This window comes from Tarenaya hassleriana, unplaced genomic scaffold, assembly GCF_000463585.1.
Source record: "Tarenaya hassleriana unplaced genomic scaffold, ASM46358v1 Cleome9, whole genome shotgun sequence".
In the NCBI taxonomy this organism is placed as follows: Eukaryota; Viridiplantae; Streptophyta; class Magnoliopsida; order Brassicales; family Cleomaceae; genus Tarenaya; species Tarenaya hassleriana.
Genome location: NW_010971389.1, coordinates 2,268,699 through 2,292,437, shown reverse-complemented (window position 1 = coordinate 2,292,437; position 23,739 = coordinate 2,268,699). Strand labels below are relative to the sequence as shown.

The window sequence follows — 23,739 nt, the reverse complement described above, 5'->3', positions numbered from 1 at the left end:
ATATATATATATATATATATATATTTCAATTGATTTTTCAATTAAAATCCAAATTTTCAACCGATGTCCGTTGGAATTTTTTTTTAAATTTCCAAAAAAAATTCCAACCGGCATCCGTTGGAATTTTTTTTAAAATTTTTCAAAAAAATTTCCAACCGGCATCCGTTGGAATTCCGTTGGAATTGTTTTCTAACAAACATCCGTTGGAACTCCGTTAAAAATTTGCAACCGATTTTTCCAATGTTAATCCGTTGAAAATTTCCAACGGATATCCGTTGGAAATACCGTTGGAAATTTCCAACCCAATTTTTCGATTGAATACGTTGAAAATTCCGTTAAAAATTTCCAACGGGTGTTTCCAACGGATATCCGTTGGAAATTTTCAACGGAATTTTAACGGAAATCGTCGTTGAAACGCCGTTGAAAACCGTTGAAAATCCGTTGGAAATTTTCCAACGGACAAATCCGTTCGAAAATCTGTTGGAATTCGAGGATTTTTTTGTAGTGCATGACCGTGCCAAGATTCTTAATTGACAATGGTCGGCTTCTTGCGCTTTCTCTAGACAAGGCATCTGGCTCTGGTTTTCAGTCCAAGAACGAGTATTTGTTCGGAAAGATCGATGTGCAGCTCAAGCTCGTCCCCGGAAACTCTGCAGGCACTGTTACTGCCTACTACGTATGGCTCATCCACCTAAGTTTCCTTGTTCCTCGACGTGAAAACGTTCTCTTTTAAGATGGTTCTTGGATCCTGCAGTTATCGTCGAAAGGGTCGGCCCGGGATGAGATCCATTTCGAGTTCTTGGGGAATTTGAGTGGCGACCCTTACATTCTCCACACTAATGTGTTCAGCCAAGGCAAAGGCAACAGGGAACAGCAGTTCTATCTCTGGTTCGACCCAACTTCTGATTTCCACACCTACTCCATCCTCTGGAGCCCTCAAACCATTGTGTAAGTGAGATTAATCACTTTTCAGACACAAACACAGAAACATTTCTGTTCTACAAGGTGTTTTTGCTGAATCTTGTGGCTGAAAACACTTGTTCATTTGGAGGTTCTCAGTAGATGGAGTACCCATCAGAGAGTTCAAGAACATGGAATCGCTCGGTGTGCCATTCCCGAAGAGCCAGCCGATGAGGATTTACTCGAGCTTGTGGAACGCCGATGACTGGGCAACCAGGGGCGGTCGGGTCAAGACAGACTGGACCAAAGCTCCTTTCACGGCCTCTTACAGGAACTTCAAGGCCGATGCCTGCGTCTGGACAAGCAGAAGATCCTCCTCTTCTTGCAGCTCGTCGAAAGGAAAATGGCTGTCTCAAGAACTCGATGCTACAAGACTCCAGAGACTGAGATGGGTGCAGAAGAACTACATGATCTACAATTACTGCGCCGATACCAAGAGGTTCCCTCACGGCCTACATCTTGAGTGCCGAGCCAGAAGCCATTAGATATATATATATATATATATATATATATCCAGGAAATATTCCTTCATTCATGCTGCTATATATGTGAAATAATATAAGTTATGCAATGTGTAATATGACTAGTGTTTCTCCAAGTTATTCTTAACCCTGTAAGAAGCAGAAGATAACCTCAAAGAACACAACACAAGGACACAATAAGCAATCAAGTCTTTGGATTAGCCAAAGCATGAACAGAGACAGCTACTTGTAGTGTCACTTAATAGTAGCTGCATATCATCACTCTGTTTCAACCCTTTCTTGTGACCCAAGCTTCTCACTTCCTTGCAAGACAAGTAACTTCAGCTAGGTCGGACGACCCCCGAGCAAGAACAACAAAATTCCGGCAACACTGTTCAACAAAACCAACCCAAGATTTGCCGATCTATCTTTATAACACCAAACAAACCTTGAAAATTTTATTTCTTTCAGACAGCACACCTCTCACCGTGGAAAAAACACAGACAAAACACAAGCTAGTGGAACACTGGTCTTTTTTTTTTTTTTTTTTTGCTTCTACTGAGTGATAATATCTACCAAAGTCTTGAAATTCTCAGAAGAGGTACCCCCTGGTTTCACAGCTGCAAACGCCAGTTCACGCCGTTTACGTAGATTCTCCCTCATTACTCCTCCTTTCTTGCTTACAAGCACCGCTTCTAACGCCTTTAACGTGCTCCCTTTCGTGAAGACGTTGCCTTCAACACCTATCCCAATCCCCCAGACAGCCTCCACTGTCCGTACATTCAATGTCTGGTCGCCGAAGAACGGCCGGCAAATCATTGGAATTCCTCCGATGACACTCTCCGTCACTGAGTTCCAACCCCCGTGAGTTATGAACACGCCGACCGATGAATTCTGAAGGACACGAAGCTGAGGAGCCCAAGGAACGAACTTTCCCAGACCTTTCGTCCTCTCGAGGAAACTTTCCGGGAAAATCTCATCTGGGTTTCCTCTGAATGACCATAAAAACGGAATCTTTCTCTCCTCCAGAGCTCCAGCGAGAGCGGAGATCTCCGGCGGCGGAGGAACGATCAGGCTTCCGAAGCTGATGTAAGCGACGGTCGCCGGATTCTTGCCGGAGAGAAACTCGAGGCATCGGTGTTCATCGTCGGAGACGTGCGGAGGCGGCGAAGTCAGGGCCAAGGGGCCAATGTTGAGGAATCTCGTGAGCTTCGATTTGAGGGTCTCGACCACGACGGGGTCCAATTCCTCGAAGGAGTTCGTGGCTACGGCGGCGGCGCGTGGGAGGTACGCGCCTAACTTGTTGAGAAGCGACGGGATCGTGGCTTCGGTGTCGCCGGAGATTATTCCCGAAGGTAAGTCCACCGTCCGTACAGACGAGAAATCAGGAAGGAAATCTAGCGTCTTGTCTCCAGGACCTAAATTTTCTCACGGTTTATTAACGGAAAACACAAAAAAAAAAAAGGGGAACAACTTTCATTTACATGAAAATAAATTAATTAATAGACGGATGTATAGGTCGATATTAAATGGTTTATATTTTTAAAATTAAAATATTTTTTCAATAATTATTTTTTTAGAAATAATTTTTTTATTAAGATTCATACATAGATCGGATTTTAAATATATCTTATTAGAAATTAATTTTTACATTTTTGAATAGAATTTTATTCGAGTTTATATAAAATTAATAATTTAAATAGAAAGTTTTTTTTTTTCTATTTCTAATCTCTATTGATTTTTAAAGTAATTTTAATTTCAAAAATCCTTTTTGTATCATAAATGAAATAAAAGCAACTTGGTTTTAATGAACTGTCCTATTTCCGTATGGGGTAATATTAATAAGATAAATATGATTGAGACTGTTAGTTATCATGTTGGAGCTAAAAACATCTTTTATTTAATTGCCGTTTTAACAGAGAATCGGACTAATTAACGAAGGGTTAACATGTAAATTACCGTTAAAACCCATTTGATTACGAATATTAACGACGTCCACGTGGACGAGCATGGCACGTGGCCCCGCCGTCCAGAACGGGACCCACGGCACGTGCATCTCCTCCGCCAGCTCCGCCGCGAACCACAAGAAAGCATCGGTGAGCAAGCACCTGAACTCAACCCCCACCGCCGCAATTGCCGCCCTGAAACTCTCCACCGCCGACCGGAGAAACATTCCGACGGCCTCGTCCGGGTCGCCGGAGAACACATGGCCTTCAGGGACACCGTCCCACACGTCATGGGCCTCGACGTCCCCGCCTCCTCCGTCGCCGGAGAAGAGGGCGGCGTTGGAACGGCGGGTGCTGAAGAAATGGAAGCGGATTTCTCCGGCGACGGAGACGGCGGAGATGCGGCGAACGAGGGAGAGGAGCGGGGCGGCGTGGGTGGTGAATGGGAAGGCGAGGACGGCGATGTGCTTGCGCGGTTGTGGTGCTGCATCCATGGCGATTTCGTGGTGCAGAAAAAAAAAAGTTTTTTTTCTTCTTTCTGAAGATTTAAAATTTATGAAAATAATATATTTCTTGTAATATTTAATGATGGAACAAGTAATGCGTGGTAGGTAGCGGGAGATGAAGGTGGTTGGTTTCGTCGATAATAGTAACACCGATTAATTAGACCGTACATGCATATGATATGATTCTGCATGTAATTATTGTTTATTATATACCATAGAATTTATTCGATAATTAATGCTGTCGGTTTGGTTAGACAATGGCCGTGTCTACTGATGTGGGCCATAAAAAAGCCCAAAACTAATGCAAATGTAGGCCCATTAACAGGACTCGAAAGATGACCCAAGAGAATCACGTTTGGCAACGTTGGTGAATCTCTATAACTAAAAACAAATATATTATATTCTATTTTTATACATTCATCTGATATTGGTTACCATTTTGACATTTGCAATTTTTTTTTTCTTGTTTACTTTCATTTTCAAAACCTTTTTTCCTATTTTGTATTTTAGTGGCGCATTTGTCGCCTTTTAAAGTTTATACCTTCAAAACTGGACTCAAATTATATTGTGAATGGAGACGAATTAGGGAAAATAAATAATAATTTTCCAAATTTAATATGCCAAAATGTTTTTCAAATAAATATTGATTTCAAAGACGGAACTAAGAGAAAATATTTCAAACAGTAGATGGAGTAAACCGATAAGAACTATGCAACCACCCATGTTTCACTAGTTTCATCCTTACCATAAATGACGGCCCATTTATTTGCATTCTTCCAATATTCTTGCTTTATTGTCAGTTTATAGTCAGGAATGACGGCGATAAATGTGGCGTGATACAACAGACAGCCTCCACTGTCCGTACATTCAATGTCTGGTCGCCGAAGAACGGCCGGCAAATCATTGGAATTCCTCCGATGACACTCTCCGTCACTGAGTTCCAACCCCCGTGAGTTATGAACACGCCGACCGATGAATTCTGAAGGACACGAAGCTGAGGAGCCCAAGGAACGAACTTTCCCAGACCTTTCGTCCTCTCGAGGAAACTTTCCGGGAAAAATAATAATAATAATAATAATAATAATAATAATAATAATAATAATAATAATAATAATAATAATAATAATAATAATAATAATAATAATAATAATAATAATAATAATAATAATAATAATAATAATAATAATAATAATAATAATAATAATAATAATAAGGACGTTTGGAGTAGTTTTCTAAATTATTCACAAAACAAACTCAAATTTTGATTAAATGCAATCACAATTTAGGGAAGAAAAAATAAAACACAACGTTCTTAAACATAAATTCTACAAACTCATGCCCATGGTGCCAGGATAAACAGGAGAAAATAACCGGAGTCTAAACCAACTGAAATAACTAACCACATTTTTGAAATAACCGGTCCGCACTGAAAGCATTTATACATATGATTAAATACGTACCAAAGATTGAATGGAAAAAATATATATATATATATATATCGGCAGGTGATAATGTACACAATCAATTGTCGGTAAGTTTAGTTATCATGACGGTTTAGAGATATTATTATCGAATTTAATAAGTCAATATATCAAGCTTTTTTATTTTATAAACTAGTAGGCGGTAGCGTATATAACTAGTATATTTACAATATATAAAAGTGTATGCATATAGTGCTTTTATAAATTACAATCGCATAAAATATTTATTTGAATGTCTAATCCGTACTAGACTTTATCAAATCTTTACTAGCAGTACAATATAATTTCAATTATAATATTTTTTATTAAAAATTTGAGAGATTGTAAACCCAAATAATACATGAGCCCCGTGATCTCATCCATTTTTTAATCCTTTTATTATTATTTTTGTTTCCAAATTTAACACGATTAGTATTCAGCTCTTTCATCAAACTATTTTCCAAAGATTTCGGATAAAATCACCTGAAATATATATATGAAATATGTAACGTTTTAGAAAATTTAAATATGCGTAACCATCTATTTACGAGAGTCATGATTATTATAATAGATGAAAGGATTCTACGAAATAGTCTCGACGGCAGAGAAAAATAAAAAGGAATAATGTGATTACGAAAAGTCAAATATTCATTTTTTTATTATTATATTTTCCCCGAGACTTTTGGGTTGGCGAAATCTATAAGCCCACCTACTATATGCTCATAATATTCAAATGCCAACATGATTTAATAAAAGCACAAACGTAAATACATACACATATATGCATTGAATTGAATTCTTTTACGAAATCTAAGTATTCGAAACAAAATTAAAATTGTGGTAATCATAATCGAACATGGATGCCACTCAATCATGGTTTGACACTTTTATCCCCAAAATAATAATAATAATAATAATAATAATACTTATAATAATAATCCAAAGATTAGTTCCCTTAATCCCAATATTATATAAAAACCAGACGACAACAACAAAAGCTCCCTACTTTCCTCAACAATGGCGACACCAAACCCCATTCATAACATCATCTTCTTCATCTCCTTCATCGTCGTTGCGGTTGTAACGCCACGTGTCAATGCACAGTACGCAAGCCAGTTCATGGTCCCACAGAACGCGGCAAGGGCTCGCCTGAGGCTGAGGCCATTGGTATGGGACAAAAGACTGGAACGTTACGCGATGTGGTGGGCGAACCACAGGCGTGCGGACTGCGAGTTGATACATTCGAACGGACCGTACGGAGAGAATCTGTTCTGGGGATCGGGGACGAGGTGGTCGCCGGCTCAGGCAGCAAAAGGTTGGCTGTCGGAAGCGAGGAACTATAAGTACTTTTCAAACGGTTGTGTGGGAGGACAAATGTGCGGCCACTACACGCAGATAGTGTGGAAGGAGACGCGGCGAATAGGATGCGCACGTGTCCTTTGCAATGGCGGCGGCGGCGTTTTCATGATCTGTAACTATGATCCTCCTGGCAACTTCCTTGGTACGAGGCCTTATTAAGAAAATGTGCGGCCTTAGTTGTTTGAAAATTCTCATGCCAGAGAGTTTTTTTTGTTGCAATTTATGTTTTTTTTTCGCTCTGTTTATCCAATTGTGGGTTAGATTACGACCAAAGAAAAAAGAAACTGGAATTTGGATCTCCTCCTCCTCCAACGGAGAGAATTTCAGACAATGTTTGTTTCTAAACCAGGCTTCTTGGACATTGTTTCGTATGCGTGTTTTTTTCTTTCGGAATAATAAAAGTATTCAAACTTCCGTTTTAATTTCCTAAAAGAATAATAAAAGATGGCGTTTAGATGCTCACGTCCATGCATATGATGTCTAACAATTTGTCATAGTATCAGAACTTTGGAATTCTATTAATGTTCTTAAAACGATAATTGCCAGTGAAAGCAGCAATGATACGTTCCTTTAGGATGGCATAAATAAAATTTTAATACAATGAACCAATCTGCACAGACCAGATCTGAGTTCTAACCCTAAGAAGCATCAACAAAATAAGTGTGCAAAAAGAATTTGGCGGCTTTGACCTTTTCAACTTCTTTAGTAATGGAAAACCACCAAGAACGCCACCATCAATCAAAGGTTCCTTAATCTCAAAGTTGTCACTACAATCTGATATGCTGGCAGTGTCAAGCACAAGTTTAAGGTGAATGAAAACATCAAACATCTAGAGAGTTCCCAGAAACCCGGAAGCCGAATCTACACATCCATCATCCAAGATGGCAATACAAGCAGGTTTGTCGATACAGTCCTCACTTGCCCCTGTAACACACAACAACTTTGTGTTATCTCTTGTTGAATCTATTCTTTTCGGTGCATCTTTACATCAAGTAGAGCATAAAATCGGGAAGAGAAGAGAGAAGAATCAGTATAAGGGTACTAACGTGTTCATCATCAGAGTTATGTTGTCTCCTTTAAGTAAAATCCTCCCTGAGTAAAGGCATTGGGAGCTAGTTAGATCATTATGCAAACAACAACAACAACAAACAGGAACCAAAGTCTCATAGAAAAGTGTTTCCAAAGCACCGGAGAGACAGAACTCACCGAGCGTTTTACTGGTCTTCTTCTTGACATTCACTTCTTCTGCATCATCCAGCACCAAATTCATGTATTCGTCAAAACCCTGCACGAGGGGTGAAATTAAGATAAGGAAACAATACAGCACTCATCGTTCGTGTTTCCAAGGAGAACCCAGAATATATGATCTGAATCTCAAGCTTCTAAGAATTAGCACAGAATGGACTAGAGGAACCCTCTCCATTATCATCTCAAGAAAGAAAACGGGTTTCACGAATAAAACATGTCCCATATACTAGACTCTTAATCTGGATACAGCAAGAGCCAAAACCGTAGAAGCATACTAGTTTCTGCAACCAGACTCTTACCTTAGCGTTGTCTACTAGCAGCCCCCCCCCCCTGCGAAATACCAACAATCTATGCCTAATATCCGCATGTGTTTTCATGAAATGACTAAATCATTTAACCAATTAATTTTGACACAAAGACAGGCAACTTCTCTACCACTCAAAATAGTCTATAGAAGTACAACAAAACAGTCCTGTCTGTGAACAAGCACAACATGGAGTCCAACCTGCTAATTCTCATAAAAAGTTACAGGGTTGATGAGAAGAGAGGACGGACACTTGATATACTCGAAGCTCTGTGGAGGGTTTTGATTGCTACATCAATTTTCTGGTTTAACCGGAACAAACTAGGAGACGTGATTCATGCTTATCCCGACACCTACTGATGAGAATTCCGACATGGTAACTACAAATACATAGAAATGTATACCGTGAAGTATTATGTAAATGACTTACGGTAATTCGTCCCTCGATCCTCAAGTCTTTCTGCTCAAAGAGCCATATCTGGATCCTAGCTTTCTGCATAAGGCGAACGACCAGAAGCGAAGTGCGAATCAGAAACAGACCAAAATGTAAATCAAGTAACGCCGCTATTATCTAACAAACATGAATTCAGGACCAATCGTGTAAACGAACAGCCGAAATGAACTTACACTTTGAAGAAACCTAAAAATCAAGTTCTGGAGCCGCACCAAACCGCCGGACAACAACGCAGAAATCAAGCGGAGTCAGTAAAAGAAGAAAGCTTAGAAGAGATGAGAAATAAATCAAAAAGAGAATAGGAAAAGATGGAATACTTACGATGGGCTGGGTCATGATCCTTTGAACTTTGGTGGTCGCCATGGCTGCTGAACTTTCAGGGTCTCTGGAGCTCGAACTGAGGAGGAAATCTAAAACCCTAATTCCCTAACCTCGCTGCCTTCTCTCTCCCTCGAGCGAGTATAAGCGCTTTTTTAACACTTTAAATTAATTACACAATAGTCCTCGTAAAGATTCTCAAGTTTAATTTTCACTCCGCTAAAACTTTAATACACACCTATGCCCCAAAAAGAAGATCACCAAGAATTCTTTTAGATTTATCAGATGAGAAAAAAAAAACCCATCAAACAGAATTAAATTGTCGTTTTCGTTTCTGATAACCTCCGAAAATACAAATTCGAACACCAAAATTTGAATGACCTTCGATTATTGTAAATTATCGGAATAATCGAATATCCATTTATTATATGCAATATATCAGAGATTGAATCAAGTACTAATATTTATTTGTATTCATGAATTCTAACAATTTCTTGTTCATTTTCCGTGTCAACACATCTAACACTGTCACCAACCAAATTAGATTTTAATTAAATTAATACTCCTCTCATATTCCCTTCTACAACAATCTCTTATGTCGCAGTAACAAATTTGTTGTGTTGAATTTGGAAACGTCGTCGTATAAAGAAAACTCGAAAAAGACGACGAACTGAGGCCCAAATTCTTTTGGGCCCGGCCCAATAATTGAGTTCGTACTTTACCTTCCAAATCCAGGATTTTTTTTTTGTGTGGTTACAATACATTCACTATTGCTTCCTTTGAATCCCAAAATTATAAATGATCCTCAAATATAAGATCATTTATATATTGTAGATGTGATACTCAAATGCTTAATCTATATGCGAGTGAAATTTATGAGTAGATGATTTTTGCATACATTTTTACGAGTAACAACACATCATTCTTATAAAACTAATAAAATTAATCGAAATAAAAATCGTAACGGTAACCCTATTTACATGTAAAGTTTAAAATTTTGACCGTATATGAACAATACATAATCAACAGCGCAATAATCTCAAACATGTTTGGTGTCGATTACATGAATTCTTCGTTTTTTTCAAATTTAAAATCTTAATATATATTATACATGTATGAACAATAAATAATCTTGAATATACATACGAATCGATAATGTCGGAAAACCGAGTGGGAAGTGTAACAAATGATGTGGACTGCAGCAATTGGTGGTGGTCAAGCGAAAGCAGACATCGAACATGTGATATACATGCCAAAGTCTTGAACCGTTTTCGAATAAATATTTTAATATATATATATATTTATCTATTTTAGTCAATATCCATAATCTTATATATCGATCGGAACTTAAATTAGTTTGTCCACTCACATACCAAAAGAAGAACGATTCAGCAGTTTCTTCCTCATTCACTGAATCAATACGTCAAGAAACCAATCGTCACTGTTTGCTCGTCTCATACTACGTAAATAAATATATTTTTTTGTTAAAATCGTAAATAAATATTGAATTGAATCCAATATAAAAATCGAATTGATATATCGAAAAAAAAATCCAAATTCAATCTGAAATTCAATGTTTTGAATATCATAAATCCGACGTATTAACCCTTATACAAAAAAAACTGAAATCACAACTAAAACATGTTTTAATTGTTTGTCATTTTAATTTAATATATTTTTTTGGGTAACTGAATATCCTGGGTTAAGGTTCAAACTAATTCCGAGATTGGTAACCAACTAGATGATTTGAAATATGTATTCTCTTTCCAAATTTGATGTTCGAACTCGAGGTGGGATAAACGCTTTACGTCTCTATTTTATCGGTTGAAGTATCAAAATTTGAGTCAGCGTAACATTATTAATCAAACAATATTGATGATTCCAATCTTGAAGAAACGGTTCTTGTAAAAAGGAGATTCTCAAACGTTGAATCAAATGTTTAAGAAGTGAGACATGTTTCACCATCTGGTTGTTATTCAATTCTCTGATGTTCCCCTGACCATTTTTTTTTCATTACTATATATATATACATACATACATATTTGTATGTATGTATATTATGTATAGTTGTGTAGCACTGTATATGTGTATGTATTGTCACGCTGTCTTTTGTCTTTGCCCTAAAAGTTGTCTATACGAATGAATAAATATCCTCTTGTTTGATGAGGAAGATACACATCCAAAACAAATTTATTTTTATCTGTCATGGAATATATACACACACACACACACATATATATATATATATGTATATGAAAGCTTGTTTTACAGTATTTCTGTGAAAGAATTTTTCTATGATTCGAGCTTTTATTATATTGGATTCGCTATGTTCTTACAAGTGATATTAACATATGTAAATAAAAATGAATCAAAACATGATCATATGAATCAAAATACAATTCTTATGAACCTTTGGGCGGTAATTTAAAGTTGTTTGATTTCTTCGCCGAGTCGCAAGCATGTTATGTATATATATCACACCATGTAACATGTTATATATTATTGATTTTGATCCATTCAAGATGATATATATATATATATATGAAAAATAATATTCAAAAACTTTGTTTTCGGTGGCGGAATTTCTGCATCATGACATGTATTATAAAACATAGCCGAGAAGTCGAGGCTAATAACGATAGATGGTGATGTGGCTAAATATGAATCTCAAAGAAAAGCGCTCCGGATTCTTCTATGGACCACCCTTGTCGGCTCATTATTCCATTTTGACATTAAGCTCACAAAACTACAATCTTTATTTGATCCTTTCTTTCTTTATTTATTTTTTTCAATCGATCAAATATGCGATTCTTTTTTATATCTTATACTTTTAATACGATTTCTTTCTCCATTTGATGTATCCAGACAGAATTTCCAACAGGGATCGAACCCTGTTCCATGAACCTCAAAACAAGTTCTATGTATGCTTGAAAACTAAACCCTAATTCATGTGTTCTAACTGTAAGTACTTCAAATATTAATATTTTTTTATACGTTAGAAAACAAACATGCACAAGGTCATCAGTGCATGTAAACTCCATTGAAGCTCCTATTAAAAAAAAAGGCAATAATTTGATGGTTAGTACGTAAAAGATCAATCAACGTAGACAAAAGTGGATTTGTGTTGTAACAGTAAAAAAGTGTTCGAGTTACTGTCTGTCTCACGCTCATGACCACGTGACTAGCCAATGTTAAACCTAATTAAAAGGTTTGATTTTTTGTTTTTATTCAAATTATAAGAGAGATAACAAAAGTGGGCATCAATTCCATTTGGCCCTACGTTACCAATGAATTCAATTAATGGGTTTAGTTGAGAGTGGGTTTTGCACCTTAATGACAATAAATCTAATTAAATCGAATTTAATTTCTTCCATTTCTGGTTCATTACTGATTTGATTTCTTCGTGTATATATATATATACACACACTCTCGAATGAGATCAAGGATGAATATTTTACGATATATTATCATTGGTGTAAACTGTTAGGATCATTTTGCACCTATTTACTATAATGTCATCACCGAAGTACACAAAGTTGCATTTCATATTAACTCGATTTGTACTCTCCATTGAAATGAAATGATATTCGTATTATACTCGGCGATGTGCAGGCCTTTCTATCTACAAAAATTTATATAAATAGTATAATATTTATATACGAAAAATAGTTAAAATAACGATAAATACCTTAGGCAAAGAAAAGATAAAGATCAATGGATGCTTTTGTTCGGAGCAAGTGAGAAAGGAAGACACAAAAGTCAATCTGCTTCGTGGGAGACCTTTTTATTTTATTACATGATAATATTCAAAGAATTTCACTCCTTAGCTTTTAGATCGTGATTGGTTTTGTCCTTACTACATTTTCTAAGTTTAACTTTTGGTAATGACATCATTATTGTCATTATCTCCCTTTGTTAAAATATTATAAGCAACTTATTTATAACTACCACCATATATATATATATATGAAACGTACCAACAAATGTTTAAATGAAAAATTATGCATTAACAAATGGCAATGTTTATTCTATACGAACATTTATTTGTTTTTGATATGTTATATTTGTATATGAAAAATTGTGCATTAACAAAAATAAATTTATAAATTTATAAGAACAAAACTATTAATTGGTAAGTAAAGCATCTAAGAGTCTAGAACATGACAACAAAAGCCAATTATATATGTGATTATTTATAGCAAACTATTTTATACATACATATACATTTTGAATTTAAAAGTCGAAACTGTAAAAGGAAAAATTACCAAGTTTTCATAAATAAAAAAATGGAAAAATAATTGTACGCAAAATCTTAAAAATATCAAAATCATTTGATAGTCATTGAAGATTTCTGCTATAGACATTTCAAGTTTCTTAGTTTCCGAATAGTATTTCATTGTGTATCTGAATTTTATAATTTTTTGAATTCGATAATATTTCGAATAATATCTTATAACTAAAAAAATATTTTTTAAAAAGGCCAAATGGGTGAAAAGGTTAATGGGCCCATTTAATACAATGATACCTATACCATTAAGTAGCCTTTGAGTAAGGCTTTTCCTTCCACACATATATGATTATGATTATCTAACAAAGTTTTGTAAATATATTTAATTTCTCATCATTATCTAACATGTAATTATACAAATATTTTTTTTTCGGAAAAAAGTGTGCAGAAAATAAAGCACTCGAAAAGGTTTCGCCTTTATCATGAGTTGCTTCATCTTTGTTTCAAAATTCAAACTAAACACTTAAAGTCAAATTTATTGAAGGAGACACTCTAAAAGAGCCAAACAAACGGTAAAAATAAAATATCAATTATTTGAAAAACATTATAAAAATTTCAAACATTATATATATTTTTCATAAAAGTACCAAATAAATACGTAAAACTATCAAATTATTCCATGGCTATATGGATACTATTTCAAAAAAATAATTTTGATAAAAATAAAAATAATTTTTTTTTTAAAAAAAATACATGTGTATATATACATATATACACAGTCATGTACCTGACGAGTGATTAAAATGGGACCAAAAAATTAAGAAAATAGCTAATGATGGTAATCGGGCAATTTAACATAGAACAAGCCGACAAGAGCTTTATGAGGTGTAAGCGGTAATAAATGCAGAAAGCTGAAAAACTCTCTCTAACATTAGCCCTTTAAAAAAAAATCGGTCTTCGTAACAAAAAAACTTTTCTCTTTATCTCGTACATGACTCAGCTTTTTCTCCCGCTACACGACACTTTCTATTTTCTCGCCGATATATCGTACAAGATGGCAAAAGATAGTTCCCTTTTACAATCTTTAATATTTTTTTTTCCTGTAAAGTTAGTTTTTATATGATATTTGTCTATTCAGATTTTAGTTTCCCGAATATGAATAATATTTTTAAGACATATTCAATAAAAGCGAATTTATATTTCGACAATATAATTGGTATATTAAATAGTAAGAAATTTTAAAAATACTTCGCATATATATATATATATATATATATATGAAAATAATAAATGCGTAAAAAAATGATTAGAGAATGGGGAAGAGTATAAGAGAAAAAGGCTGCAAAAAGGAGTTGTTGGTAAAAGAGGGAAATCGATAAACGCGTAAACACAAAGGCAAAGCGTGCGTGACTCAAACCCTATTATTACATTTTCCATCATTATATTTATTCTATATATATATACATACATTTTTTTTAATTAATATATATTATCATTCAAATATTTAAAACAGCAGAAACGAAAAAATGCACACATTAAATAATAGTTTTTTTAGTATTACGATTGTGGTTGAGTAATAGTAATAGAATTCATGAATGTCATTATATTTTGAATTATTTTAGCACTTTTTAAATTGTAAAAGGTTATTTTTTATATCGTTTTATTAAATTTTAGATCGAATTTTTAGTGGGGCAGGGTTATTGTCGACCTAGTCAAATTTATATACTCGGTGATAATTTGAAAAACTATAAATGTAAATAATTGAATTCGTACAATATTGAGATAACAGATCATATAAAGACAATTTGTTTGGTGCAAAAGTAAACCTTTTTTACATGAAAAAAGATTTGTCTGAATTAATAGGTCGGTTTGCACATGTGATAAGGTTACCGTTCATTGTCTCTGCATTTAATGTTTTTTTTTTCTTTTCATAATTTTTTACAAATTATTACTAAAATTATTATGTTTTATATGAATTTATTCACTATTGAAAAGATAACAAAATAAATAAAAAATCTATAATAGACTTTTTGTATGATAAATAGCATATATGTCATAATAGATATTTTAAATTAATTTTCTTATTTGTATTTTCTGTATTTTAAAATTTGTTGAAATTGTATCGCATTCTATTGTTTCGTTATAATAGATATTTTATTAAAATATTTATTTTATAAAATTCTTGTTTATATTATTATTTATTTTATATTTGTTTGTGTGATTAATTTATTTTAAAAAATCTCATCCAATGAAATTTTTATATAAAATAAAACTATAATCGATTTATGTACATCCAATTTCATATATAACAAATAACTAATAATATTTTCTCCCAGATACTTACACAAATTTAATCTTTTTTCTTAATCTTTTTATAAGCTTTTCTCTTTTTCTTTCTTTGAATTAAATAAAAAAAAACGAAGTAAAAAGAGACGAAAGAGAGAGAAAAGTTAAAAAGGTGAAATCTTTGTTTGTGTGTGGCGATTCCTTTATGCAGCGATTGCGTGTTAAAAGCACAAAATTCGTTTAAAAGACGATACAAATTATTATATATATATATATATAGATTCTGTCCCACACTAACAACCGTACGATCTCGAGCAGCAGTTTGATATACGCGCCGAAAGGCGCGTGAGGGAGTCGGACCTTTTTCACTCCTCGTCCCGTATCATGACATGAAACGAAAGTCCCAGGTCCCGTCTTTGGGGGTAACAAAAGAAAGTCACATGAATAAAGGAAGAAAGTAAAAGACCATCCCATCAATTAAAGGTAAAAACACTAAAAACTTTGACATTTGAATTTATATTTATATTTATAGCTAAAATATTTTCAGTGCACAATTAAAATAAATATTAAATTGGACTAACTCTTTTAGATAATTCGTCCATTTGTAATTTTTACCAATAATAAATTTGTTAGGTTAAAGGATAAAAGAAGATTGTACATGAATGAGAATAGCGGATAATTGGTAGAAAATTCATACGATCCATTCAAATATGGAATTCTATCCATCCTCTAACTATTTTTGTTGATTCAACGATCCATTTCCTTTTTCTTTTTTCTATTCCTTTTAAGAATCTATTTTTTTTTTCTTTTTAATCATTGGAAATATTTACCATCTCTCCATATTTCTATGATCCAGAATAATTCTTTTGGCAAAAGGCTTGCTTTCTTAGCAAATTTACCACTCATCTTCTTATTGGCACTAATTTCTAGTAAACATATTTTCATACATATCTACGGCCAAGAAAGTTAAAATTATTATGTGATTCAACCCAATTCACGAAATTATACATCGTTTTTAATTTATTATACTAATAACATATCGTTTGTGATAACGACATTAAATTATATTTATTCAAAACAACATTCAGATGTTTATTTATTCTAAATTAAAACTTTATTTTCTGAGATTTACGTTTTGTGAAAAATTTTAAACAAAAAACGTTTAAATCAACTATTAGATTGGCATTAACTGATAAAAGTGACTGAGAATTCGATACCTACTATACCAGAGGCAGAAATCCAAATTTCTAAGGACGTCCATATGTCATCGTTAACTTTATTAGTTGGTACTAACCTTTTCACGAGTCCCTAAAGTTCTAATACTAACAATAATAATAATAATAATAATAATAATAATAATAATAATAATAATAATAATAATAATAATAATAATAATAATAATAATAATAATAATAATAATAATAATAATAATCTTCTCTCATTGTAAGGTGCGTGTACTTGTAAAAAAAACGATACAACAATATTATTTTTAAATGAGGCTTTTGATAAATTCATGAACTTCGAGTGGGAACTTTTTTCTTGAAAATGAAAAATGGATTTAAGTTCATTAAATTCCGAAAGATACATAGGAAACAGAGCATGGATCTTCTGTGTCTTTACACAGAACAAAGAGCATTCTTTCTCGATCTCTCTCCTCTCGTATGTGATCATATTTATTACACCCTCCGTTTCAAAATATTATTTCAAATGTTTTAGAGATTATTTTTAGTTTTTATATAATTGTCATTTTAGATTTTTTAGACAATTTTATCCTTAATTAAAAATATCAACTTTCTATAGAGTATTATAAAGGTATCTATAATTTTTTTTAAAACTGTGAAAAAATCTAAAACAACAATTATATTGAAAGGAAGGGAGTAGTATGTTTTTTTTTCCCAATTTTGTTGGTTATTATAACTAATTTATTTTTAATCGATTCGTTTTTAAAAAATTACATTTCATAGAACATTAAATGAGATTCATACACACTAATAAATTGTCTTTAATGGTTATATATATTTTTTTTATGCGATGTATAATAAATTGTGTAATATGCATTCCTCGCTGTGGACGGTAATTTCTGAAGGATATACATACAGATACAGTCCAAAACAAACCGTATAATAAAAATATTGATATCATAGTGAGTGACAAATATTAATTAAAGCAGAGAGTTTGGTTAATAATGGGGTCATCGTCGAGTACGTCTCTACCGAGAACAGGACTTGTATCGTAATTTAAGCAAATTGTGTAATAAATAATTCTGCCGTCTAATAAATTCAAATAGATAGACATGGAAATGGGGAGAGAGAGAGAGGAAGTTCTCGTGAAGCAGGGGATCTGATCTTCCTTTTCATGTCGAATTCATCTTCTTCTTCCCATTTTTTTTATTCTTCCTCTGTAACTTCTCTTTTGGGTTGATCTTGTAGTTTCATCTCACCCGATAAAAATTCGATCTTTTTTTTTTGTAATATCAAACATTGCTCCTGCATTTCCGTGAAGAATCAGAGGCAGGGGAGGAGGAGAAGAGGAAGAAGAAGAAGATGAGAGTGGACATGGGTACGATACAGCAAACGCTAACGCCGGACGCGGCGAGCGTTCTGAACCAATCCATATCAGAGGCGGCGCGTAGAAACCACGGCCAAACCACGCCTCTCCACGTGGCTGCCCGTGCCTGCCACTCTCCTCTCGTCGTCCTCTGGGTTTCTCCGGCAAGCCTGCATCAAATCCCACCCGAACTCCTCACACCCTCTCCAGTGCCGAGCCCTCGAGCTCTGCTTCAGCGTCGCCCTCGAACGCCTCCCGACCGCCGAAACCGCAGACGCAGACGCAAACGAGGCGAAACCGCCGCTGTCAAACGCCCTTATGGCGGCTCTGAAACGCGCTCAGGCCCACCAGCGGCGTGGTTGCCCCGAGCAGCAGCAGCAGCCGCTTTTGGCCGTGAAAGTGGAGCTCGAACAGCTCATCATTTCGATTCTCGACGACCCGAGTGTGAGTCGGGTCATGCGTGAGGCCAGTTTCTCGAGTCCCACCGTCAAATCTGCGATCGAACAGTCTCTGGGTGGTTCGAACTCATCCGGGTCTCCCGGACCCGTTAACCCGGCATCCATTGGGTTCGGATACCGACCCGTGCCCGGTCCTGTCAACCGGAATCTCTACCTCAACCCTCGGTTACATCAACCAGATGTGGCGCAGACAGGGTTGCAGAGGACTGATGAAGCGAAACGGGTCGTGGACATCATGGTTCGGACCCGGAAGAGAAACCCGGTTCTTGTCGGTGAATCGATGCCCCAGATTCTGGTGAAAGAGATTTTAGGGAAGATCGAGAGCGGAGAAATCTCCGCCGGGACGCTGCGAAATTCTCAGGTGATACGCGTCGAAAAGGAGATAGCTTCGGAGAAGGCACAAATGACGACTAGGGTTAAGGAAATCTCCGGGTTGGTGGAGACCCGGATGGAGAATTCGGATCTGGGTCGTGTCGTTCTCGATCTGGGTGACTTGAAATGGTTGGTGGAGCAGCAGCAGGCGTCGAACGCCGCCGCCGGCAGCGGTGCTGTGGCGGAGATGGGGCGGCTTCTGGATAGATACAGAGGAAGGCTATGGTTAATCGGAACAGCAACTTGCGAGACTTACCTTCGATGTCAAGTCTATTATCCGTCAATGGAGAATGACTGGGATATTCAAGCCATTCCGATCACCGCCAAATCGCCTCCAGCGGGGATTTTCCCAAGGTGGGTTTCAGATTTTGATCCTGTCTGACCAAATTAACGTTTTTCTGATGTCTTTTCTCAGACAAAGTTCTTGTTTTACATATGAGTTGGTTCTTGTTCTTGATCAGGCTTGTCAGCAACAACAATGCGATGTTGTTGAGCAGTCCGATTGAATCTATATCTCAGGCCAGAAGTCTACATATCCCTGCCGTGACATTGCCGTCTAGACGTGTACACGAAAGCTCGGATTCCGGTGGAGGAATGAGGTGTTGTCCTCAGTGTCTCCAGAATTACAAAAACAACATTGCCAATCTCGAAACCTCCTCCTCGGACAGAACCCTTTTGCCGCAATGGCTGCAGAATGCTGAAGCCGGTGGCTTAGCTAAATCTAACGTCAGTGACAAGAAACTGGTAAGCCCCCGAGTTCTTGCTGAGGAGACCTTTTGATGCTTGCTTGCGGATTAAGAATTGAAAAAAATTTGTGTTTTTGATCTTTTTCTTTTGCAGACAAAGGATCAAGAACTGGTGGAGTTGCAGAAGAAATGGAACGAGGCTTGTTTGCGTTTACACCCTAATTACCATTGGACTGTGTCTGAAACAATTGTTCCATCGTCTGTTTCTCTGTTGAAGCTTCAGAGCTGTAGAAACCCTAGTGCTAGCACACTTCAATTGAACTCTTGTTCAGACAGAAGTCGGCCGGGGAGTCCCGTCGGGACAGATCTGGTTCTTGGCCGACCCAATAGAGATCTGTCCTCACCAGAGAAGACCCGAGAATCGCACATTGATGGAGTACTTGGAAACGGTTCTGAAAAACTGGGAGAGTCATTTGACATCGACTCGTTTAAGAAGCTCCGTAAAGGCTTAGCAGAGACGGTCTGGTGGCAGCATGATGCAGCTTCTGCAGTGGCTGGGACCATCACACAATTCAAACACGGAAACGGGAAATCACGGGGAATTTCATCTAAGGGCGATGTCTGGTTCTTGTTCACAGGCCCGGATAGAATCGGAAAGAGGAAGATGGCGTCTGCTTTGTCAGATCTCGTCTCGAGAGCTCAGCCTACAACTATCAGCCTTGGCAAGAGGAGAGATGATGAGCATTCCAGTCTTAGTCTCCGTGGTAAGACAGCACTGGATAGGGTTACAGATGTAGTAAGAAAAAACCCGTTCGCAGTTATCGTCATCGAAGACATCGATGAAGCAGATTCGATTCTCCGGGACAACTTAAAGCTAGCAATGGAACGAGGCAGAATCTCTGATTCTCATGGCCGAGAGGTTAGTCTCGGGAATGTAATAGTCATCCTTACCATGAACTGGTCGCCGGGAAATGAAGAAAGCTTGTCCCAAAGCTTCGATCCAATCGACGAGACAAACCTCGAGAGCTTGATAAGCAAAGGGTGGCAGCTAAGATTCTCGGTTCGGAACAAAACCCGAAAGCGGATGCCCAGTTGGCTTTACAATGATGATCAAGAAAGAGCTGCCCGGCAAAGGAAAGAGATATCTTTTGATCTGAACGAAATGGCTAAGGTCGATGAAGACAAAGCAAACAGGTCACCGACAAATTCGAGCGACGTTACTACCGATCATGATCAAGAAGATAACATTGGCCTCATCCACAAGCTGCTATCACCTCCACAGAGTGCTAAGAGTGTATACCGCGAGCTCAGAGCCATTGCAGATGATGTCATATTTTTCAGGCCAGTGGATTTCGGTCTGATCAAGAGCAAAACCTCGGATTCCTTGAATAAACGATTCTGTAGGGTTCTCGGGTTCAGATCAAAGCTGGAAATAAACGACGACGCACTCGAGAGAATTGCGGGCTCGATCTGGCTCGGCAAGATTAGCTTAGAAGAATGGATGGATGAGACGATGATTTCGAGCCTGAATCAGATGAAACACCGTGTTTCTTCGGGTTCTGTTGACGTTGATGATGAAGTGGTTGTCTTTAAACTCGAACTTGACGATGATTTAAGCGATCGAGTCTCTGGATGTTATCTCCCGGGTAGTATTAGAACGCCTGTGGATTGATTTCCCGGTGAGGGGTAGAATCGGTATTTTGGCGATTTTAGGAGGGTATAATGTAAATATGCCTCCAACTGTTTTTGGCGCGGGCAGGGAAGCAGTAAAAAAAGGTTAAAAAAACGGTTGCCGACAAGGAGGCGTAGATTAACGGTAACCTTTTCGGATCAGCGGCTGAGAATGTCTTGGCCATTCTTTTTGGCATTTTCTCTATATCTATATTCTCCTTGTTAAAATAGCATAGCGTCAAACATAATATATTTCACTATCAATAAAAAAATGGTAATAAAATCAGTTGAATTTTGTAGTTTTAATTTATCTTTTTAAATGTTTCTATACGTTTGAATATTGTTATGACCTCTTTTTATAACATATTCAAATAAATCTTTGGATCTGTGCAATGCAAAACCTACTCCACATGCATACAAAAAAACAGTTTTAAAAAAACAAATAATTAAATATCCGTTGTGACATGAGTTTTTGGACCAATTTGTACACTTGAATGATTATATGATCTAATCTTTTGATCTCTCAATTCTGTTTTTTGGATATCATTTTTTAACTTTTAATATCTCAATTTTTAAATAGTAATGATACGAATAAAGATAAGCTATTATGGTAATTTATTAGAGACATTTACATAAAACCAATATTATTTTTTTATTAAGCTTATATAAATTAATTGAATAGTGTAAACTGATCTCAATATTAGCGGATTACAGAATCTTGGTGCTATATATATATATATATGTGTGTGTGTATGTGATATGTGCGACACTAATAAAACGATGAAAAAATACGTATGCTCAGAAAAGTCATAGAATAAAAAAAAATCTTGGTCAGTGGAATTTCTTATGCAAGCCAAATACATGTTTATTCCTTGGTACGTTTTTATTTGTGGAATCTTATGAATAAAATAACTTCTAACCAATATTATGATTTGTTTATTCTCGTGTCTCTGTTTCATGCATAACAATAATAATAATAATAATAATAATAATAATAATAAATAGCAATGATGATGATGATGGTTGCAAGAATAGATGGTATATGTTATTAGAAAAACAAGCAAAGCACCTCCCATGCATATGCATTCATGCATGCCTATGTTCCTTCTTAATTTAGCTCATCGTGCATGATATGAATTCCGCTATATATAATGCTTCAATAATCATGTTGATTGGCATGTATATCTTGATTCTTTGTTTAACTAAAGTGGGTCCAGTGACTGTCTAATCATTTTATAAACACGATAATGTTTACATCATCTATCATATCTTCCACTGAAAACCAAAATCTCGATTCGTTTGAAAAAAAAATAATTAAATGGGAATATAAGAGTGCATTTTTTTAAGTGCGGAAATTCGGAGGAATTTCAGCCAAAGAGAAGCAATAAATAAGGAGAAGACAAACCAAAACACGCCTTTATTCATTCATTCACTCAATTCATTCTTTTTTCGTCGTCTTTTCGTGGATTTGCTTTGCTTTTGGCGCCCCATGCTTTACCTATTTTTTTTTATTATATTATCACATATGTTATCTATTATTCTATATATAAAAAATTGGGAATGACTGCATGAACCGGTCGAAAATATGTTATGGAGTTTTTTTAGTTACAAAAATCAGGTGTCGTTTTTTTGTTTCTGTATTCAAAATAATTCTGTTCTTAAAGAGTTTGTCAGAATTTATTTGGTTCATTCTATAAATTCAAAATTTTTCATTTTATTAAAACTATCTTGAATTTATAAATTATTATTTTTTTAAATCAATAAATTCAACTATCTAAACTAATATCTATAAACTCTATTAATCCAATTGGTTATTCTTCAGAACCATCTTATCTAAAAGGCAAGGACTATCAGAATGATAAAATATTTATTTTTTTGATAAATTATTTGTAACTATCCTACGTTTGGAAATAAATATATGTATCATACAATACTCTTTCGAAACACAAAAATCATATGTTAGATAACTACAAATAAAAACATGTGTCGAGGAATTGAATCGTATTTGAAATCACATTTTCATTAAGAATTTTTTAATAAAAAAACAAACTTTTATACATTTAAATATTGTATTATTAATATTAGACTAGAACCAAATCTAAAATTTATCTGATAATTGAAGATACATGCCATATTTAATGATCTTGAAGCGACAAAAAAAAAAAAGAAACTCATAATAACACTAATGGGTGTGTGATTGAATAATCTTTCAAGTGGAGGAGAATAATGCATCATTGATCAATGTGATGAGAGAGTGGCTGCAGTCCAAATGCAAATGCTGCTACTTTACTCAAACATAATTCCTCCTTTATTTTATGTATATTTTGTTTTACGATCGATTTAGAAAAAATAAGACATGAAGAAGATATATAAACACACACACACACATATATGTATGTATATATGATAAAGGCCATAGATATCAAACTTGTATGATTGAGAATCTGATGTTGGATTTGAATTTTTGGGAAAGAG

The 23,739-nt window shown here is 35.4% G+C and overlaps 5 protein-coding genes across 6 annotated transcripts in view; 3 read left to right on the top strand and 2 right to left on the bottom strand.

Moving 5' to 3' along the window:
* The window catches only part of LOC104804522 (xyloglucan endotransglucosylase/hydrolase protein 22-like), a 2,919-nt gene extending 1,468 nt beyond the window's left edge, over positions 1 to 1,451 (top strand). The window contains exons 2-4 of one of the 2 annotated variants that reach the window (XM_019201326.1): positions 564 to 676; positions 755 to 948; positions 1,060 to 1,230. In XM_019201326.1, the coding sequence (XP_019056871.1) occupies positions 564 to 676; positions 755 to 948; positions 1,060 to 1,165 (413 nt within the window). In that variant the 3' untranslated portion in view covers positions 1,166 to 1,230. Of the gene's footprint in view, positions 1 to 563; positions 949 to 1,059 lie in introns of those variants that run through there. The other variant, XM_019201325.1, reaches the window with a different exon arrangement.
* A 364-nt stretch (positions 1,452 to 1,815) lies between these two features.
* Positions 1,816 to 3,940, bottom strand: LOC104803934 (anthocyanidin 3-O-glucosyltransferase 7-like). Its single transcript, XM_010528033.2, has 2 exons — positions 3,381 to 3,940; positions 1,816 to 2,839 (listed from the first exon to the last, which is right to left on the bottom strand). The coding sequence occupies exons 1-2, from the start codon at positions 3,859 to 3,861 to the stop codon at positions 1,977 to 1,979; spliced, it is 1,344 nt and encodes a 447-aa protein (XP_010526335.1). The 5' UTR covers positions 3,862 to 3,940; the 3' UTR covers positions 1,816 to 1,976.
* Positions 3,941 to 6,328: 2,388 nt separating this feature from the next.
* On the top strand, positions 6,329 to 7,097 carry LOC104803933 (pathogenesis-related protein PR-1-like). The gene has a single exon (XM_010528032.1). It carries the CDS (start codon positions 6,351 to 6,353, stop codon positions 6,849 to 6,851), a length of 501 nt encoding a protein of 166 aa, XP_010526334.1. The 5' UTR covers positions 6,329 to 6,350; the 3' UTR covers positions 6,852 to 7,097.
* A 319-nt stretch (positions 7,098 to 7,416) lies between these two features.
* Positions 7,417 to 9,142, bottom strand: LOC104803931 (small nuclear ribonucleoprotein E-like). Its single transcript, XM_010528031.2, has 6 exons — positions 9,020 to 9,142; positions 8,872 to 8,898; positions 8,675 to 8,737; positions 7,899 to 7,977; positions 7,739 to 7,784; positions 7,417 to 7,616 (listed from the first exon to the last, which is right to left on the bottom strand). The coding sequence occupies exons 1-6, from the start codon at positions 9,059 to 9,061 to the stop codon at positions 7,607 to 7,609; spliced, it is 267 nt and encodes an 88-aa protein (XP_010526333.1). The 5' UTR covers positions 9,062 to 9,142; the 3' UTR covers positions 7,417 to 7,606.
* Positions 9,143 to 17,820: 8,678 nt separating this feature from the next.
* Positions 17,821 to 21,550, top strand: LOC104803930 (protein SMAX1-LIKE 2-like). The gene is given in 4 exon segments (XM_019201412.1): positions 17,821 to 18,205; positions 18,207 to 19,261; positions 19,369 to 19,651; positions 19,748 to 21,550. Coding segments are annotated over 4 exon segments (2,988 nt in total). The 5' UTR covers positions 17,821 to 18,073; the 3' UTR covers positions 21,266 to 21,550.
* Positions 21,551 to 23,739: the final 2,189 nt, after the last annotated feature.

Excerpts from the sequence above, each read along its gene's own strand:
- LOC104803934 (XM_010528033.2), bottom strand. The coding sequence starts at position 3,861 with ATGGATGCAGCACCACAACCGCGCAAGCACATCGCCGTCCTCGCCTTC. Across the intron at positions 2,840-3,380 it reads TAATCAAATGGGTTTTAACG|GTCCTGGAGACAAGACGCTA; the intron begins GTAATTTACATG and ends GAGAAAATTTAG.
- LOC104803933 (XM_010528032.1), top strand. The coding sequence starts at position 6,351 with ATGGCGACACCAAACCCCATTCATAACATCATCTTCTTCATCTCCTTC.
- LOC104803931 (XM_010528031.2), bottom strand. The coding sequence starts at position 9,061 with ATGGCGACCACCAAAGTTCAAAGGATCATGACCCAGCCCATC. Across the intron at positions 8,899-9,019 it reads GGATCATGACCCAGCCCATC|AACTTGATTTTTAGGTTTCT; the intron begins GTAAGTATTCCA and ends GTGCGGCTCCAG. Across the intron at positions 7,785-7,898 it reads GAAGACCAGTAAAACGCTCG|GGAGGATTTTACTTAAAGGA; the intron begins GTGAGTTCTGTC and ends GCCTTTACTCAG.